We start from the raw sequence: 21989 nt of genomic DNA, 5'->3' as shown, positions 1-21989 counted from the left end.
TCCCTATTCAACAGTAGTTTGATTAGGTGATAGGAGCTGTGGCGGGGGGAGGGACTAGTTTTTAAGCAGGTTATATTTAGGAAACCTCTTGGACATCTAGTGATTAGATCAAGAGCTGCTGCCCAGTGGTACAGAGGTGAGCCATGAAGGAGGACAAGAATGCGAGATAGCGGTGCTCTCTGAGCTGTTCTCCAGCCTGCTCTGGCTACTAACAGTCTTTCCTTGAACCACACACACCCTCCAGCCCCAGGTAGCTTAAAATGGTTATGTGGCACAACTAGAAACTCTTGAAACTTTCATTTCTTCTCATCTTTCAACTCCTGCAAACATTCACATTTGTACATAGAAAGGAGTGGCAGACCTTTGAAGGTCAGCCCTAAAATTCACAGAGAACTTTAACTAATGCACCCTGTTAAATAGATGGATAAGAGGAGCAATCCCCTGGAGAAGGGAAAGGCTACCCACTCCAGTATTCTGGCCTGGAGAATTCCATGGACTGTATAGTCCATGAGGTTGCAAAGAGTTGGACACTACTGAGCAACTTTCACTTTCACTTTCACCACTTTCAAGAAGACCAAAGATGAACCTGTGCTGTCAGAGGAGGAACCAGGAAGGAGAGGGAGGAGATGCTCAGAGAGTCAGATGGAGATTCAGGGGAGCAGAGCCAGGCTGGGGCAGCGTGGGTTGGGGAGGGAGGAGGGGGAGAAGAACTTGCGATGCAGGGGAGTTGGACATTGTCCTAGGATGCTGGAGCATTGGTAGAGTCAGATTGAGAGGAGGTCCATGTGTGTTCGCTGTGGGCAGGTATTTTCTTCTGGAGCAAGATCTCTGCTTCCAAGGCCTCCTCCTCAAGGCTCACAATAAATCCCTGTATAGCAACCACATCACATCCCACTAAGGTGCTCAAAGTATGCTTGGTCTGTGTTTCTTCTAATCCCCACTCCCTTCCCCATCTGCCTGGACCCCATCTCAGAGTGCCTACCGAGTCTTCACCAGTAGCACCTGCTTGAAGCACATGATCCTCAAAGTCCGGCGGGATGCGCGCAACTTCGAACGCTACCAGCACAATCGAGACTTGGTGAATTTCATCAACATGTTTGCAGACACGCGGCTGGAATTGCCCCGGGGCTGGGAGATCAAAACGGACCAGCAGGGAAAGGTGAGCTTGACTGCTGCTGGGGCCTTACATCAGAAGGTGAAGACCCCTGAGCAGGTGAGGAGGGAGGTTCATGTGGAGATCAAAGCCTGTTCCTGAGATGCGCTATTGGCCACCAGGCAGAAGGGAGGGTAACTATCCACATTGGGATTTCTGTCTTTTGATGTTTAGAATGTTTCCAAATGTCCCTGACTTCTATCCACCGATGCTAATAGCGCCTCCACCAAGTTGTGACATTGCTATGTGTCCCCTGGGTGAGGAGGAGGGTTGGGGGACCCAGTTGAGAACTACACGCTCCATATTTCTTAATTTAGATTTGGAACTTGAAACCAGATTCTATTCAATTACCTTTCTATTGTTTTGCCTCCTTAGTTCCCTCTCAGAGGATTAAATTATTAGTTAAATGGGAGTGACATTATTAAATTATTCATGGTGATTTCCCTAATAAGCCTTCAGTTCTCATTAAAACAGGGTGAATTGGGCCAATGAAGTGTTACTGGCTTGCATTTTGCTTTTGTATGGCATTAACCAAAACTAGTCTTTCCCAGGGATGCTGTAGAAGCCTAGCTGAGTCAGCTAAAGCAAGAATGCTCTTTCTTAATCACCATCAATCACTTCCATGTATTTATAGGACAGGTCAAACAGGCTACCGAGGAATCGTCCCTGTGTAATCTTTTATAAACGTTAGTAGAGAGACTCCCTCCCTCTTCTAGTGTCAAAAGAATCAGGAGTGTTGCCAGCAAACATGTGTCTCAACAGGAAACTGCATCACACAGCTCTGTTCCTCTGTGATTATGACCATGCAAAACCACAGTTCCCCAAAGTCGGCTGATGGGGCTTCACAGTGCCCTGAGAACCAGAAACCCCTCTCCCACACGTTGTCATGTCCCAGTACCTGAGCCCTCTGAAATATGGGAGGAAAGATTGTGTCCTCTAATTGACGCAAGTCTGCCAGTACAATGAATCTCTATGACCAGCTCTGCAGTCAGGGATGAACTTGGCAGGGGGTGCCTTGTGTAGTGGAAAACCCACCATGGACAGCATCTACTCTTGTTTATCAGATGTGGCCTCCACTGGAAGAATGGCAGTGAAACGTGGTGTGGGAAACACGCTTTCTGTACAAAAGAAACAGAGCAGGTTCCGGAACACTAGGCCACCTTCTGGTTTCTCACTCAGCCAGCGTGCTTCTCGCTTTGTCAGCACATTCCGAGTCAACAGCCTTCACTGTCAGTGTGCATCGTGTAGGAAGAGGAGGGCTGGCCTGAGCTGCTTGGGGCCTGTGAATGCAATCAACACCCCAAGGAAGACAGAATGGCATCTGACTCACCTGTCATCTCGAAAACCTGGGGAAGGTGGACACAGCCTCTGCCCAGCATCAATAGAGATTGCATATGGACCTCAAGCTGGCTCCAGGGCTGAGCTGTGGAGGATGGTCATCATCCAGGAGGTGGTGGGGCTCAGGTAGTGGGACAGGTGACAGCCTGTCAGTGACAGGTGTGAGATGGAGGTGGCCTCTACTAAGGAATATACACATAACAACAAAATAATAAGAGTCCTCTGAAGACCTGCTTCATGAAGGAAACAGGATTTTTATCTTGAGAAAAAGCATATCTTGTAGCATAATTTTCTTCAGAAAATAGAGATAAATATTTTAAAGATATATGTTTATCATCTACACAATGGCACAAGAACACATGACTTAATATTGAGCAAGAATCCACACACAGAAAACAAGCCACAGGAAAGCAGACAAAAGAAAACAGAACCAACATAGGATCTAGCAGTCCTATTCTGGGTATTGATTCAAAAGAACTTAACTCAAAATCTGAGATATCTGTACTACTGTGGGTTTTGCAGCATTAATCAAACAGCAAAGACGTGGAAGCAACCTAAATGTCTCTTGATGGATGAGTGGATAAAGAAAATGTGGATTATACATACAAGAGAGTATTATTTAGCCTTAAAAAAGAAGGGGATTCTGACATACTACAACGTGGATGAACCTGGAAGACGTTGTGTTAAATGAAATTAGCTAGTCACAGGAGGCCAAAGACTGCAGAGATCTAAAGTGGTCAGACTCATAGAAACAGGAAAATGGTGGCTGCCGAGGGATGGGGGCAGGAGGGAGTTTCTGTTCAACAGGTATAGAGTTTTAGTTATGCAAGGTAAGTTCTAGAGATCAGCTATCCAGTATTGTGCCTATAGTTAACAGTACTGTACTTTATGCACTTTACATTTTTTCTTTTATTTTTTTACACTTTAACATTCGTTAAAAAGGAAAACTCATGTTAAGTGTCCTTACTACAGTTAAAAATTAGAAAAGGATGTGGGCTGGATAAATAGATTTCATGAATAAAAGAGAGGAGAAATGACACTATGTAAAATCAAATCCTGGTTATAGAATTTGAACATGGAAGCAGCCCCCAAAGCACAGAGAAGGTACCGTTTTGCAACCAGTGAAGGACAAAGTAAAAAAATATATGAAAACCAGAAAAAGAAAAAAATGTATCTCACTTTCTCAGCAAGAACCAGTTTAATATCACAAACTCCCTTAAGATCCCTTATCTATGTGCTCCACTGTGTAGTGTACACGTTTGTTCCATATGCTGTTTTGTCTGTTTCTCCTGACAGAATTTTAAGCTCTTTGAGAGTAGGGGTCTTTGTGTTGCTCATTGATGAAACTTCTAAGGGCCTAGAATAGTGTCTGGCACATAGCTGACGCTCACTAAGTCTCTATTGGATGAAAGGCTTATGGATATTCTTAAAGAAGAAATTAAAATAATAGATACAGTAGCAGTAAGTAAATATTAACTATAAATATTAAATTATTAATTAAATATTGAGAATAAAGCTTTGATCTACAACAGATTGTTTAGGTGGGCAGATTAATTGGACTCACTGAGTTACAGTAAAATTAACTAAAATAAATGCTACTCTGGAATGTCTTTAAATCGAGACTTTAAAAATCTTATCAATATACAGCCATGATAATGTGAAAGTCATTTACAAAAGAATTAAAATCAGACAAACCTCAAACTTCCCATCCATAAAACCAAACTGTAGAAATCCACAGAACAATGACTACAGGTTATTAATGAGAAAGATTGCAGTTCAACAATCCTATTTCCAGAAAAAATTGTTACTGAAGTTTGAAGACAGTAGGGAAAAAACTTCATATGCAAGACTTCACGGCTCACCCTACTCTTTTGCCTCCTCTAAGAAAACACCAAAAGTCATTCTCCAGATGGCTTAAAAATGATACAGAAGAGAAAATCAATAATGGGAAAATCATAGCATTAAAAATCTTTAGTGATGGGTATTTAAGTCTATCAAATGCACAAATATAAATATAAATAATTGCTTTAAAATTATAATGCTTTGTATTGAAAAAGCTCAATAAAATATGGGAAATATGTATAATAAAAATATAATATTTGTATAAGAACTATTTGGATCAGTATCCCTGTACCAGAATTTAAAAGATGAAGAAACAGAGAGTTGACTGGCAACACAACCCCCCAGCCTCTTATGGTATCAGATGCAAGAGCCTATCCTTAAGTAAGAAATCAGGCCTTACTGGAGACATTCAAGCAAAGATTGGACAACTACTTTTCCAGAACAGAAAGGAAACTCATGCATCAAAAAAGGTGACTAATAACGTACCAGAAGAATATGTCTGCACAAATACTAGAATCTAATCAGATAAAACATTTTAAGGAATTTCTTGGAACCCAACTTATAGAAACCTGCTTTTTGGACTGTGTTAAAGACTTTACAAGAAGATAAGTAAAACCTGAAGAGACCACCTGTTCAGAACATTGCTTACAGAAGTATTTAAAAATGACTCAACAAATATCTATGAGATTTCAGTTCAGTTCAGTTCAGTCACTCAGGAATATCATATTCAGCAGAATGAAGCCCTGGCTTCCAAAACAGGACTCCTTGGCCAGCCATGAGAGAGAAGTCCTAATGGATGGACTTTTGATGAAAGATTGCCAACAGCTATTGCACTGGAAATGAGGATTCATCTGATAGAATCCCCTGAAATTAATAGCCACCATGTTAAACCATCTGTCATGACTGGCAAATGGAAACCACTGGAGAAACAAAATTGATATATACAGGAATAATGAAAATAGAAGGTCTTATTGTTCAATGAAAATAATAAGATACAACACTTGTTGAGGCCTTAAGATTCAACAGGTTGGTCACTTGATTAGAAAAATAAACTGTTGTTTCTTCAATTGTGACTGTTAATTTTAAAGCAAAATATGTGTTCAATCATGTATGAGATAGAAAAAATTTTATTACTAAAAATAAAATAAATGAAAATCACTGGGGAAAAAAAAAAGATGAGGAAACAAAAAGTGGGTAGGTGAGCAGGGCAAGGGAAGTGGTACTAAGTTCCTAGTTGGGTGTAAGGGGAGGTCAAGTGTATAATTTGAAAAACAAAAGCTAAATATAGTTGCTTGACAAACTTAAAAGGCAATCATTGTACCACTTAAAGCAATATTTTTCCCTCTTGAATTCCTACAAAAGATAAAATCAAACAAAATACAGTGTTTGTATCAAAACACACAAAAGAATCTACAAGGAAGCAAAGAAAATTAGAATACTAAAAATAAAATGACAACAGTAGAGCCAAGCATAACAGTTGTGGCAGCAAGTGGAAATAGGATAAGCTTGTTACTTCTTACAAACTTAGTACTACATGTAGGGAATGGTATCTCCTTACTGAAAGGAGCTACTCTCAGATTTGATACCAAACAAATACAGCTTTAAAAAAGACATACCTAAGAGATAATTTAGAATGTTTAATAGTAAAATAATAAATATTAATATAGTATGAAAACAATAACAGAAAAATCAGTGTTGGTATATTAATATCATACAAAGGAGAGTTGAAACCTAAATCCTTAAAATGAGGTTGAAGAAAGATTTTATATTCATCAATGGCACAATTAAATTATAATAATACATTATGAACCAAAGAACAAGATACATATTATATAAAGAAAAATAAAAGAAATGCAAAGGAAATGAAGAAATGCAGAAAGTAGGAAAATGTGTTTTATATCCATCAGTTCAATAGATTAAATAGACAAAATAAGATTTGAATGCTTTCCTGTTAATGGAACATATATTAATTCTTTCATTTAAAATAAAGCTTACATTGACCTTAATTACATACAATGTTTATCTGATATATCTAAAATAGTCGTATTAATAGAAACAGAAAGTAGAATAGAGGTTACCAGGAACTTGGGGGCAGGGCGGAGGAGAGAGTGAGGAGTTATTTCTTTTAATGGGACCATAGTTTCAGTTTTGGAAAGTGAAAAAGTTTAGGAAATGAATAGTGGTGATGACCACACAACAATGAGAATGCACTTAATGCCTCTAAACTGTGCATTTAAAAAATAATTAAATGGCAGATTTTATATGATTTTAATAAAAATATACTTTTATTTATTTTTAATTGAAGTATAATTGAAATATAGTATTAGTTTCAGGTATACAACATAGTGATTCAGTATTTTTATAGATTATACTCCATCTACCATATCATAAAATACCTGCTATATTTCTCTGTGTCATATAATATATCCTTATTGATTATTCATTTTATACATAGTAGATTATATCTTTTAATCCCATTCCCTTATCTTGCCACTCCCCCCTTCCTTATCACCACTGGCAACCAAAACAAAAGTATATTTGTTTTCTGTGTCTGAGAGCCTATTTCTGCCTATATTCATTAATTAGTTTTATTTTTTAGATTCCATATATAAGTGATAACATACATCACATATATAACAGTATTTTTTTTCTCTCTCTGACTTACCTCACTAAGGATAATAACCTCTATATCCATCCATGTTGTTGCAAATGTCAAAATTTCTTTCTTTTTTATGGCTGAGTAGTATTCCGTGTGTGTGTGTGTGTGTGTGTGTATACCACATCTCCTTTATCCGTTCATTTTTTGGCAGACACTTAGGTTGTTTCCATATCTTACCTATTGTAAATAATGCTGCTGTGAACATTGGGGTGCATGTATCTTTTGAATTAATATTTTCAGTTTTCTTTGGATATATACCCAGGAGTGGAATTGCTGGATCACATGATAGTTCTATTGTTAATTTTTGAGGAACCTCCCATCTGTTTTCACAGTAGCTGCACCAATTTTTGTTGCTGTCAACAATGTACTGGGGTCCTCTTTTCTCCATTCCTCACCATAATTTGTTGTTTGTAGACTTTTTGTGGAGAAGGAAATGGCAGTCCACTCCAGTATTCTTGCCTGGGAAATCCCAAGGACAGAGAAGCCTGGTGGACTACAATCCATGGAATCGCAAAGAGTCAGACACGACTGAAGCAACTTAGCACAGCACAGACTCTGACATTAGTCATTCTGACCGGAGTGAGGTGACATGTCTCATTATGGTTGTGACTTGCACTTTTCTGGCAATGGCAAGCCACTCCAGTACTATTGCCTAGAAAATCCCATGGATGGAGGAGCCTGGTAGGCTGCAGTCCATGGGGTCGCTAAGGGTCGGACACGACTGAGCAACTTCACTTTTCACTTTTCACTTTAACACATTGGAGAATGAAATGGCAACCCACTCCAGTGTTCTTGCCTAGAAAATCCCATGGATGGGGGAGCCTGGTGGGCTTCCATCTATGGGGTCACACAGAGTCGGACACGACTGAAGTGAGTTAGCAGCAGCAGCAACAGTGTTGAGCATCTTTTCATGTGCTTATTGACCATTTGTATATCTTCTTTGGAAAAAAATCTACTCAGGTCTTATGCCCATTTTTAAATCAGATTCTTTTTTTTAACATTGAGCTATATGAACTATTTATATATTCTGGATATTAAGCTTTTATCAGTCATGTCATTTTCAAATATTTTCTCCCATTCAGTAGGCTATCTTTTTATTTTATCAATGGTTTCTTTTGCTGTGCAAAAGCTTTTAAGTTTAATTAGGTCCCATTTATTTATTTTTGCTTTTGTTTCTTCTGCCTTGGGAGACAGACCCCAAACAATATTTCTACAATTTATGTTAGAGTGTTCTGCCTATGTTCTCTTCTAGAATTTTTGTTTGTTTGTTTTAGGTCTTACATTTAGGTCTTTAATCCATTTTAAGCTGATTTTTGTATACAGTGTTAGTAAATGATCTAATTTCATTTTTTTACAAATAGCTATCCAGTTTTCCTTGTATCTTTCCTTTTCTCCTTTGCTTTTCACTTTTCTTTTCACAGCTATTTGTAAGGCCTCCTCAGACAGCCATTTTGATTTTTTGCATTTGTTTTCCATGGGGGTGGTCTTGGTCCCTGTCTCCTGTACAACCTCCGTCCAGAGTTCATCAAGCACTCTATCTATCAGATCTAGTCCCTTAAATCTATTTCTCACTTCCACTGTATAATCATAAGGGATTTGATTTAGGTCATATCTGAATGGTCTAGTGGTTTTCCCTACTTTCTTCAATTTCAGTCTGAATTTGGCAATAAGGAGTTCATGATCTGAGCCACAGTCAGCTCCTGGTCTTGTTTTTGCTAACTGTATAGAGCTTCTCCATCTTTGGCTCCAAAGAATATAATCAATCTGATTTCGGTGTTGACCATCTGGTGATGTCCATGTGTAGAGTCTTCTCTTGTGTTGTTGGAAGAGGGTGTTTGCTATGACCAGTGCGTTCTCTTGGCAAAACTCTATTAGCCTTTGCCCTGCTTCATTTCATGCTCCAAGGCCAAATTTGCCTGTTACTCCAGGTGTTTCTTGACATCCTACTTTTGCATTCCAGTCCCCTATAATGAAAAGGACATCTTTTTTGGGTGTTAGTTCTAAAAGGTCTTGTAGGTCTTCATAGAACCAAAGAATAGCAAGGAGAGATAAGAAAGCCTTCCTCAGTGATCAATGCAAAGAAATAGAGGAAAACAACAGAATAGGAAAAACAAGAGATCTTTTTAAGAAAATTAGAGATATCAAGGGAACATTTCATGCAAAGATGGGCTCGATAAAGGACAGAAATGGTATGGACTTAACAGAAGCAGAAGATATTAAGAAGAGGTGGCAAGAATACACAGAAGAACTGTACAAAAAAGATCTTCACAATGAAGATAATCACGATGGCGTGATCATGTGAAGTCAAGTGGGCCTTAGAGAGCATCACTACGAACAAAGCTAGTGGAGGTGATGGAATTCCAATTGAGCTATTTCAAATCCTGGAAGATGATGCTGTGAAAGTGCTGCACTCAATATGTCAGCAAATTTGGAAAACTCAGCAATGGCCACAGGACTGGAAAAGGTCAGTCTTCATTCCAATCCCAAAGAAAGGCAATGCCAAAGAATGCTCAAACTACCGCACAATTGCACTTATCTCCCACGCTAGTAAAGTCATGCTCAAAATTCTCCAAGCCAGGCTTCAGCAATATGTGAACCGTGAACTCCCAGATGTTCAAGCAGGTTTTAGAAAAGGCAGAGGAACCAGAGATCAAATTGCCAACATCCGCTGGATCATGGAGAAAGCAAGAGAGTTCCAAAAAAAACATCTATTTCTGCTTCATTGACTATGCCAAAGCCTTTGACTGTGTGGATCACAATAAACTGTGGAACATTCTGAAAGAGATGGGAATCCCAGACCACCTGACCTGCCTCTTGAGAAACCTGTATGCAGATCAGGAAGCAACAGTTAGAACTGGACATGGAACAACAGACTGGTTCCAAATAGGAAAAGGAGTACATCAAGGTTGTATATTGTCACCCTGCTTATTTAACTTACATGCAGAGTACATCATGAGGAACGCTGGGCTGGAAGAAGCACAAGCTGAAATCAAGATTGCCGGGAGAAATATCAATAACCTCAGATATGCAGATAACACCACCCTTATGGCAGAAAGTGAAGAGGAACTCAAAGGCCTCTTGATGAAAGTGGAAGAGGAGAGTGAAAAGGTTGGCTTGAAGCTCAACATTCAGAAAACAGAGATCATGGCATCTGGTCCCATCACTTCATGGGAAATAGATGGGGTAACAGTGGAAACAGTGTCAGACTTTATTTTTTGGGGCTCCAAAATCACTGCAGATGCTGATTGCAGCCATGAAATTAAAAGACGCTTACTCCTTGGAAGGAAAGTTATGACCAACCTGGATGACATATTGAAAAGCAGAGACATTACTTTGCCAACCAAGGTCCGTCTAGTCAAGGCTATGGTTTTTCCTGTGGTCATGTATGGATGTGAGAGTTGGACTGTGAAGAAAGCTGATCACCGAAGAATTGATGCTTTTGAACTGTGGTGCTGGAGAAGACTCTTGAGAGTCCCTTGGACTGCAAGGAGATCCAACCAGTCTATTCTAAAGGAGATCAATCCTGGGTGTTCATTGGAAAGACTGATGCTAAAGCTGAAACTTCAATACTTTGGCCACCTCACGCGATGAGTTGACTCAATGGAAAAGAGTCTGATGCTAGGAGGGATTGGGGGTGGGAGGAGACGGGAACGACAGAGAATGAGATGGCTGGATGGCATCACCAACTCGATGGACATGAGTTTGAGTGAACTCCGGGATTTGGTGATGGACAGGGAGGCCTGGCGTGCTGTGATTCATGGGGTCGCAAAGAGTCGGACACGACTAAGCGACTGAACTGAACTGAACTGATCCAGTTTTCCTAGCATCATTTATTGAAAGGACTCCTTCCTCTCCATTGTATATTCTTGTCTTCTTTGTCATAAATTAATTGACCACAAGTGCATGAGTCCATTTCTGAGCTCTTACTTCTGTTCCATTGATCTGTGTGTCTGTTTTTGTGCCACTGCCATGCTGTTTTGAGTAGCTTGTAGAATAGTCTGAAGTCAGGGAGCTTGAAACCTTTGTTCTTTTTTCAAGATTGTTTTGGCAATTTTGAGTCTTTTGTGGTTCCATATACATTTTAGAATTATTTATTCTAGTTATGGGGAAAATGTCATGGGTATTTTGAAAGAGATTGCATTAACTCAGTATATTGCTTTGAGTAGTATGGAAATTTTAACAACATTAATTCTTCCAGATATCTTTCCATTTCTTTGTATCATCTTCAACTTCTCCTTCAGTGTTTTATAGTTTTCAGAGTTTTATAGTTTTCAGAGTTAGAGGTCTTTCACTTCCTTGGTTAAGTTTATTCTTAGGTATTTTATTCTAAAAATTTGAAGAGGCAGAAATACTCCCAAATTCATTCTGTAAGGTTACCATTACCCCAATACCAAAACCAAAGACTACAAAAAAAGAAAGAAAGAAAATCACAGGCCAATATCTCTGATGAATATAGATTTTAAATGCTCAATAAAATATTAACAAATAAATTTCAACAATAGCTTAAAAGGATCATATACCATGATCAAGGGAGAAATATTCCAGAAATGCAAGGATTATTGAGCATCGACAAATCAATGTGATACACCGTATTAACAAAAGGAAGGAACAAATGCATGTGATCATTTCAATAGATGCAGAGAAAGAACTTGACAAATTTTTGTCAAGTCTTTTAAAAATCCATTTCTGATAAAAACTCTTTACCAGAGTTGGTGTAGAGGGAACATATCCCAACATAATAAAGGCCATTTATGACAAACCCACAGCCAACATCATACTCAGTGGTGAAGAGCTGAAAGGTTTTCCTCTAAGACCAGAAACAACACACCAAGATGCCAAACTCTTGCCACTTCTGTTTACAATAGTCTTGAAAGTTCTAGCAACCACAATCAGAAAGGAAAAAGAAATTTAAAAGCAACAAAAATTGGAAGACAAAAAGTAGAACTCACTATTTGCAGGTGGTATGATAGTATATATAGAAAACTCTAAAGTCTTTACCAAACATCTATTAGAACTAATAGTGAATTGAGGAAATTTTCAGGATATAAGATTAATATGTAGAATATATTGCTTTTCTGTGCACTATTAGAAAGAGAAAGCAAAAAAAAAAAAATCCCATCTAAACTCATAACAAAAAGAATAAAATACTTGAGAATAAACTCAATTTTTTTTAAAAAACAGATCTTATAAACTCTTTTCAAGAACATATGGACTGTTTTTCTAAGTGATAACATTCTATAACACAAAGAAAGCAAAAAAGCAGAAAATACTCAAATTCCATAGCCACAGACAATAAAGCCAAATTTTAAATAATGAATTTAAAAGCAGCCATCAAAAACAAAATCTTTGCTATTTGAAAATTCAAATCAGTACTCTGTGTGACTGTTGGATTTTAAATAAAATTAAGCCTTATAAATTATTAAGAAATTATTGAAAATGCAAGTGAGTGATGCTTAATAGAACATGGAATGCAGAGAGGCTATACTCAGAGGATTAGTGGCACTGGTTTTTATTATCAAACAAGAAAAATAAATATAAAATATAAGCTTTCAAAACAATAGCTTAGAGTAGTAAAAAAGCAGCAGTAATAAAGTAGAAATGTATTTATTATTTATTTTAAAATAATAAAAGTACACGAATTAGAAATTAATGTAAGAGTTGTTTTAGAAGAGAAATAAATTAAACTAAGGAAAATTTTTCATTTTTAAATAGATGGGAAAACAATGGAAACAGTGATAGACTTTATTTTCTTGGGCTCCAAAATCACTGCAAATGGTGACTGTAGCCATGAAATTAAAAGATGCTTGCTCCTTGGAAGAAAAGCTGGGACAAACCTAAACAGCATGTTAAGAAGCTGAGACATTACTTTGCCAGCAAAGGTCCGTCTAGTCAAACTATTGTTTTTCCAGTAGTCATGTATGAATGTGAGAGTTGGACCATAAAGAAAGCTAGACACCGAAGAATTGATGCTTTTGAACTGTGGTATTGGAGAAGACTCTTGGGAGTCCCTTACAGCAAGGAGATCAAACCAGTCCATCCTAAAGGAAATCAGTCCTGAATATTCATTGAAAGGACTGATGCTGAAGCTGAAACTCCAATACTTTAGCCACCTAATGCAAAGAACTGACTCATTTGAAAAGACCCTGATGCTGGGAAAGATTGAAAATGGGAGGAGAAGGGGATGACAGAGGATGAGATGGTTGGATGGCATCACCTACTCAATGGGCTTAAGTTTGAACAAGCTCCAAGAGTTAGTGATGGACAGGGAAGCCTGGCGTGCTGCAGTCCATGGGGTCACAAACAGTCAGACACAACTGAGCAACTGAACTGAACTGCAGGAAAATAGTAAGTAAAACCAAGAAATGAAGTTTAACAGGTGCAGGAAAATTTTTAAAAGGAAGAAACAAAATACGTATATAATTAAATAATACCACAGAAAATCTAGAAGAAATGAGTAATTTGAACTTACAGAATAATTAGGAAAATGTATCAGTGAACGCATTACCCAGTCCCAGATAACTGTGTGCTCTACTCTGGAACATAGGAATAAATGGAAATCATTCATTTTATGAAGCCATTTTAACTTTGCCAATGAAACTGGACAAAAAGCAAAAACTATTGTCATAAATTTAGTACATCCGTACCATAGAAGACTAACCAGAAATGTAAAAAAAAAAAAAAGAATGAACTGCTGATACATGTAACAAATTAGATGAATCACAAGGAAATTATACTGAGTGAAAAAAGTCAATCTCAGAAGATTACATACTGTGTGATTCCATTTATATAGCATTCTTGAAATTTTTTTTTTAAAAAAAGGGCCATGAAGGGTCTTTACAGTGACTGAACTGTTTAGTATCCTGACTGTGGTGATGGATATGTGAACCTGCACATTATTAGATTGCATAAAACTAAACATACCCAGATAAGTACAAGTAAAACTAGGGAAATCTGATTTTTTTTTAAAAAGCTATAGACAAAATTCACTTGAGTTCCGAAAAGTTCATATTAAAAATGAAGTTGAATTTGACATAATTTAAAAGAATGACCAAGCACAATTAAATAGATTTTTCTTCCAAAGATGTAAGAGTCATTTACTACTAGTAAATCTAGTATCGCTAGTATTTTAAACAATCATTTATAGGAGGAATTGCAGGTGAACATTTTAAGAAATGCTCAAAAAGCACTTGATGAAAAATAAATACACATTTAGATTTTAAAAACAAAACATAGTAAAGTAGGAAGAGAAATGTTTTCATGACATAATAAAGACTCTTTAATGTAATGAACCACATTCCACTTTACAATTGGACCCTAGTAGTTTACCTGTCAAAATAAAGAACAACAATATTGCAGCTTCCCTATCTTATTTAACATTGTTTTGGAAGTTCACACTTGTATTACAAAAAAGGAGGTAAAAGATAAAAGAGCCCGCTAAAGGAAACAAAATTATTATTATTTGCATGTTAAAATCACAGAGGATATATCTAAAAGGATAATTTATTCATTAGAAGCATTAAATATGGTGCACGGACTCAAACTAAATACCCCAATAACAGCTTTCCTAGGGACCAGCAAGCACACACGCATGCACAGGTACCAGCAATGATGGATTATAAATATTGCAGGAAAAGAAGCACTCAATATTGAGTATCTATAAGCTACCTTAACAAAAACTACATGTCTTTTGAAGGAAGATAACTACAAAATTTTACTGAGAAAGAAAAATCTTGAATAGATAGTCATCTTATATTCAGAACTGGGAAATGGGTACATTGACTATCATAATGAATTCTGTCTAAATTATAGTCTTAGTTCTAAACAAAATTCCAATAGAACTATTTTGGAATCTAATAAAAAATTAATATCAGTTCACCTGGTAAAGTAAAATAAGCAAGAATAACTAAGAATATTTTGGAGAAGATAAATAATGAGAGGAAACTTGCCCTATAGATGTTAATAAGTGAAGCAGTGAAACTACCACAGACCATTAGAACAGATAAAATATTCCTGAAACCATGGTTTTATAAGACTTTATATGTAATGAAACAATAGGGAATGAATGATTTAGATAAATAAACCCTTGGAGAAACATGTCTAATTACAACTTCACATTGTACCAAAATAATTTTCAGAAACAATTCACCAAAAATAAAGCTGCTGCTGCTGCTTCTGCTAAGTCACATTAGTCGTATCCAACTCTGTGCGACCCCATAGACGGCAGCCCACCAGGCTTCCCCGTCTCTGGGATTCTCCAGGCAAGAACACTGGAGTGGCTTGCCATTTCCTTCTCCAAAATAAAGCTAGTAAAATATAATTAAACATTTAACTGATCTATAACTAGAGACAAATAATTGAGAGATTTGTATACACAGAAGTATAAAAAAACCTGTGTATTAGAAAACAAAGCAAATAAAAATCAAAAGCAATTTGAAGGCACATGAGTAAGCACATTTAAAATAAAGAAAACCTTAACATCCCAACAACAAAAAAGGGAACAGGCAAAGTAGACTGTACTCCAGTGAAGAAACTGAACAGTAAACCTAGGAGAAAATGTTTGGCTTCCCTTATAATTTATCATTATTTACCATTCAGCATTTCTAAGAGTTCTTTCCATTACTCAGCATTCAGTTCAGTTCAGTCGCTCAGTCGTGTCCGACTCTCTGCAACCCCATGAATCACAGCACGCCAGGCCTCCCTGTCCATCACCAACTCCCGGAGTTCACTCAAACTCACCTCCATCAAGTCGGTGATGCTATCCAGCCATCTCATTCTCTGTCGTCCCCTTCTCCTCCTGCCCCCAATCCCTCCCAGCATCAAAGTCTTTTCCAGTGAGTCAGCTTTAGTAAAATCCATAAAAAGAGTTTATGGACTTTTGGTAAGATGATAAATCTGTACTGTTCTCATGAAGATAGTTTGTTGATATGGATCAATAAATGTATAATGTTTTCCTAACTTTTAACCCAGTAATTAAGTCCACTTTTAGGAATTTATACTAAAAGTTACCACATATACATATATATAACCCATTTAAGTTTAATTTATAAACTTGAAAAGACATATAATTGAATAATAAAAAGTCTCCTTTTACTGTGTATTAATTTAGCTTGTATTTGTGTGTTTAAAATCTCATGTAAACATGTTAATGTTGGGTTCTTTCACTCACATTTCATACTCATATGAATTCTTTACTAATATTTTTTTACATCATTGTCATCAATTTTTGAGAATCTAACATAATGTTTCAGGAGACATCATTTCAGCCCCCTGCATGTTGTTTTACATACAACCCTTTTGGAGTCTGTGTGGGATGCTATCCTGGGAAATTTTATTACCAGCCACAGATACTAACTCCCATGATACTCAGAAAGTTGTTATTTACCATTGTCCTGTGGAGAGTATTTTGATCTCCATTATGAAACAACTCCCTGTATGACATTTTATAGAGATCTTTAAAAGACTTGTATACAACAACATCTAATACTCAAAATTATAAGCTCATATTCCCCCAAGAATAATTTCTAAATCTGTATATAATTTCTTGGACTACTTATGTCAGATGACACCTAAACACATCTAAAATTAGCACTGGTTGAGGTAAATTAGGCAGAAATATTTATATCAAATATTACATTTTATTCAAAAGAGAGTATTTGAAAGATTATTTTCTAGTACAGAAGTTTTTATTAAATAAGTATTCCTCTTTTGTGAAAGGTATCTAATTTTAGATTTAAAGAATGACATTTGTTACATATTGGAACACGTACACTAATCAGACATGCTTCAAGGCTTTGTGTACAGAAGTATTTATTGAAGCATTATTTTAAAACAGTAAAAAAAAAAATTTAAGTGTCCGATGATAGAGGTTACCAGAATTAATTGTTATGTATCTTGCAAACAGCTGTGAATAAAAGAGAGGTGAAAGGCAAAGGAGAAAAGGAAAGATATACCCATTTGAAGGCAGAGTTCCAAAGAATAGCAAGGAGAGATAAGAAAGCCTTCCTCAGGGATCAGTGCAAAGAAACTGAGGAAAACAATAGAATGGGAAAGACTAGAGATAGCTTCAAGAAAATTTGAGATACCAAGGGAACATTTCATGCAAAGATGGGCACAATAAAGGACAGAAACGGTAGGGCCCTAACAGAAGCAGAAGCTATTAAGAAGAGGTGGCAAGAATACACAGAAGAAGTATACAAAAAAGATCTTCACAACCCAGATATTCATGATGGTGTGATCACCAGCCTAGAGCCAGACATCCTGGAATGCAAAGTCAAGTGGGCCTTAGGAAGCATCACTATGAACAAAGCTAGTGGAGGTGTAGAATTCCAGTTGAGCTATTTCAAATCCTAAAAGATGATGCTATGAAAATGCTGCACTCAATATGCCAGCACATTTGGAAAACTCAGCAGTGGCCACAGAACTGGAAAAGGTCAGTTTTCATTCTAATCCCAAAGGAAGGCAATGCCAAAGAATGCTCAAACTACTGCACAGTTGACTCATCTCACACACTAGTAAAGGAATGCTCAAAATTCTTCAAGCCAGGCTTCAACAGTACATGGACTGTGAACTTCCAGATGTTCAAGCTGGTTTTAGAAAAGGCAGAGGAACCAGAGATCAAATTGCAAACATCCTCTGGATCATCAAAAAAGCAAGAGAGTTCCAGAAAAACATCTACTTCTGCTTTATTGACTATGCCAAAGCCTTTGATGTGTGGATAACAACAAACTGTGGAAATTCTTAAAGAGATGGGAATACCAGACCACCTGACCTGCCTCTTGAGAAACCTGTATGAAGGTCAGGAAGCAACAGTTAGAACTGTACATGGAACAACAGACTGGTTCCAAATAGGAAAAGGAGTATGTCAAGGCTTATATTGTCACCATGCTTACTTAACTTCTATGCAGAGTACGTTATGAGAAACTCTGGGCTGGAAGAAGCACAAGCTGGAATCAAGATTGCCGGGAAAAATATCAATAACCTCAGGTATGCAGATGACACCACCCTTATGGCAGAAAGCAAAGAAGAACTAAAGAGCCTCTTGATGAAAGTAAAAGAGGAGAGTGAAAAAGTTGGTTTAAAACTCAACATTCAGAAAACTAAGATCATGGCATCTGGTCCCATCACTTCATGGCAAATAGATGGGGAAACAGTAGACACAATAACAGACTTTATTTTTTTGATCTCCAGAATCACTGTAGATGGTGACTGCAGCCATGAGAATAAAAGATGCTTTGCTCCTTGAAAGAAAAGTTATGACCAACCTAGATAGCATATTAAAAAGCAGAGACATTACTTTGCCAACAAAGGTCTGTCTAGTCAAAGCTATGATTTTTCCAGTAGTCATGTATGGATGTGAGAGTTGAACTCTAAAGAAAGCTGAGTACCAAAGAATTGATGCTTTTGAACTATGGTGTTGAAGACTCTTGAGAGTCCCTTGGACTGCAAGGAGATCCAACCAGTCCATCCTAATGGAGGTCAATCCTGGGTGTTCATTGGAAGGACTGATACTGAAGCTGAAACTCCAATACTTTGGCCACCTGATGGACTCATTTGAAAAGACCCTGATGCTGGGAAAGATTGAAGGCAGGAGGAGAAGGGGACCACAGACGATGAGATGGTTGGAAGGCATCACCGACTCAATGGACATGAGTTTGGGAAAACTCCGGGAATTGGTGATGGACAGCGAGGCCTGGCGTGCTGCATCCCATGGGGTTGCAAAGAGTCGGACACGACTGAGCAACTGAACTAACAGAAGTTATCCATCCAACTGAACACCATATACCCAATAAAATTCTATGCTAAAAGAATATTTAATAACTTAGAAAAATGCTCATAAAATAATAGGTGAAAAAATCTTATATAACAAAATTGTAGGTGTTGATGTTAGGAAAATAGATTTATATTTGCACAGAAGAGAAAACAAAAGAAAATCACGAAAAGATTTTGTTGATTACCTTTAGACTGTAATATTTGGGATGATTTTTAGTTATCTTATTTCTACATTTTTATCCTTTTTAAGTTATTTCTCAGTGAGACTATACTAATTCTATAATCAAAAAAGGGCATTTATTTTAAAAATAAACTAAATGCTCTCCAAATGATTAATTACTAGAGTGACTTATCCATCAAAGGATCTGTTTCTCTTATAGTCTATGGTAAGTAAGGTGTTACAATTGCTGCTCTGTAACTCACACCTGGTAAAGTGTTTGTCAGTGACTGGGGGGCTTCACTGAACTCCTGAGCATGCAAAATCGGAGTCATCTCCCATCTAGTTCTGAGTAGATGAAAAGGAGGGGCAAACATAAACATGGTGATTGAGCCCTGGGGTGCTCCTGGGTATCACTCACTTCACTTGGCTGGTTCTCATGTGTATGCTCTTTCCTGGTCTGTCTGTAGTCTTTCTTCGTGGACCACAACAGTCGAGCTACCACTTTTATTGACCCCCGAATCCCTCTTCAGAACGGTCGTCTTCCCAACCATCTGACTCATCGACAGCATCTCCAGAGGCTCCGAAGTTACAGTGCTGGAGAGGTAACACCTCCTCTGCCCCTGCCCTACCATTCACAGGACCACAGGGTCAGCCTATCCTGGTGGGGCCAGGATCTAGAGTTGCCTTTTCCCCCAGGGGCTGGTCCAAATCCATATGCTCTTTAGTAGGGAGGATGATGAATCGAGGCACCCACTTCGTGTCCTGGACCCATCCTCAGATTGCTTTCCTTCTGCCTTTCCTTTTTTCCTACACAGTCACGTTACTGATAAAATCCATCTAGTTTAAAGAAAACTGAAAATACAGCATCAAGACATCCCTATACTTATGGCTGATGTGGTGTTTCCTCAGCCCACTGGTCATGTGTGAATTCTTAAATGGTGGTAGAACTACTAGGCAGCATATGACTGCTTTTAAACTTCTCCCTATCCCTAGATTTTGGACAAGACTTCAGTAATGCATTCATGGACTGAAAACTGGGGGAAATGAACTGGGCCACATGAATTCTCTATTCCCACCCTACCTTCTGCCCTTCCCTGGTTTATATGTTCTTTCACTCAACATGATTGATTACCTTCTTCTGGGCCATGAACGGCTGCCCCCTTTCTTAAGCATCAGATTCCTTGCCCTTCTGAATTCCTTTTTCTATATCCCATATCCTTTCCTGTTCTCCCTCCTTCAACCAAAACTCAAAACATAGCTTTTTTTTCTATTGTTAATTGGTTCCTGACAATAATATGAGCAAATCTCTTTTTTAATGTCCTGACTGACATTTCCCAAGCATCTATACCTTCTTTTCATAGAAACCACCAGGATCTCAGATGATACAGGCTCTGAGAACCATTTCCAATAAAGCAGCTTGTAGAGTTAAATTATAATGATGTTTAAAAAATGGAAAAAATGTTGTATAAAGAAAAGAAACATATATATGGTCCCACAGAGAATCATTCCAGGAAGAGCCACAGTGGACATCTCTGGAGAAGCAGAAAATAACCATCCACCTGTCAGCCTCTAGAGAGCAAACATGAGTCTCAGGGAAGAGCTTGTTTTAATGAAAGTTTAGTATACAAAAAAAAATCTTCACTAGTTTTTCAGGGCACTCATCTGTATACACTGAGAAATGTAACTATTTCTAACCAGGGGCACTCACAGTTTAAGGCCAGTGTGATAAATTGAATTTTTCTTTCATGGAGTCATCTTAAGTATCATTGTTTTAGGGTACTATTGAAAGCATGTTAACTCTTACTGCATATACATAAAATGTGTATGTGACCATGCAAGAAGGGAGTATTATACACTCTCCAGAGGTTATGTGGGTGTCGGGACCCTCCAGATTCCAGGCACTCAGCAGTTGACACTTTCCCAGGCTACAGAAAACCATACCCCAGCTTCTCAGCTCAGCACATATAGTCCCTCTCCCTTTTATAACACTTCAGAAATCACAAGATGTATTGTCTTGATATGATAATGGATAAATTCAGAATTCTGCATCAACTTGAATATGCCATTTTAATCTATTTTAAATGTCCAAGCTCTTTAATATTATTAAAGTGGATTTCAGTATTAACATAGAGCATCATAGCATATGATAAAAGAAGCCCAGTACTGCCAGACAGATTCAGATTCACCATGGTCAATTAAAAAAAAAAGTCAATTACTCTGTGAAACCCCTAAACATATAAATCTATTACATATATATGAAGTTAACCTGAAAATATAAATTTTAAAACCTTCCTGTTGAAAGAACAAGATTAAGATCATGAACATCACTTTACCTGTTCCAAAACATTTCCTTGAGGTTTTTGACTAGCCCAAACACAGTCACACTGAATATCAATGTTAATAACAAAGTGCCATCTGCATCAGCCAAAAAAGACTAACACATGATAAGAAAAGGGCATCAGCCATCTGCATACTTCCTAATTCATTCACTCTCCAATTGACCGTCCATCAGGTTTTTAAGCCACTGTCATCCCTCTGCCCAACCTCTCTCTGCAGGTAGCTTTGCAGTGACACAAGGGAAAACCAAGAGGGAAGATGGGAGGCAGAGAATATCTGATCCAGAGGCAGCCCACCAGGGTAAAGAGGGACCCAGCCTCTACGGAAGCAAATACCTGGTTCCTCCTCCAGTGAGAACACAGCCTAGGGTGTGAGGAGTCAGGAAGGCCTCAGTGTAAAAACAGAGAGGCGGGTGGTGGAAATGCTCCTTGTATTCGCTCTAATATTACTTTGTTTCACAAACATTGATGAAGTACAGGGTTCGCTTCTAACACTATGAAATGCAAAGATGTGTGAGATACGACCCCTGCCCTGGAGAAATGTGTATTCTATTTTTGAAGCCAGGCCGGAAACGTACACAGAGTTAAGTAACAAAAGAAATTAGAATATGGTTGAGTGCCAAGAGAGATGTTAGAACAAATGCCACAGAAGTTCAAAGGAGACCAAGAAAAGGTTTCTTTAAAAGAAGGTGCTTGACCTAGACCTAGAGAAATTGGTTAAACCTCACAAGT

At 37.7% G+C, this 21989-nt stretch overlaps 1 protein-coding gene and 1 pseudogene across 2 annotated transcripts in view; both read left to right on the top strand.

The window, feature by feature from the left end:
- The window catches only part of HECW1 (HECT, C2 and WW domain containing E3 ubiquitin protein ligase 1), a 478550-nt gene that overhangs the window by 372755 nt on the left and 83806 nt on the right, over window positions 1–21989 (top strand). For both annotated transcript variants that reach the window (XM_088834636.1, XM_088834637.1), the window contains 2 exons: window positions 974–1159; window positions 19389–19523. In XM_088834636.1, coding sequence (XP_088690762.1) covers window positions 974–1159; window positions 19389–19523 — 321 coding nt within the window. The remainder of the gene's footprint in view (window positions 1–973; window positions 1160–19388; window positions 19524–21989) is intronic.
- On the top strand, window positions 4829–5112 carry LOC148778369 (mitochondrial import inner membrane translocase subunit Tim9-like; annotated as a pseudogene).

The sequence above is a fragment of the Moschus berezovskii genome, chromosome 3, assembly GCF_049115385.1.
Source record: "Moschus berezovskii isolate FMDL1 chromosome 3, NW_MosBer_1.0, whole genome shotgun sequence".
NCBI classification, from domain to species: Eukaryota; Metazoa; Chordata; class Mammalia; order Artiodactyla; family Moschidae; genus Moschus; species Moschus berezovskii.
Note: the sequence above shows the minus strand (reverse complement) of the source record. Positions and strands in the feature narration are given on the sequence as shown.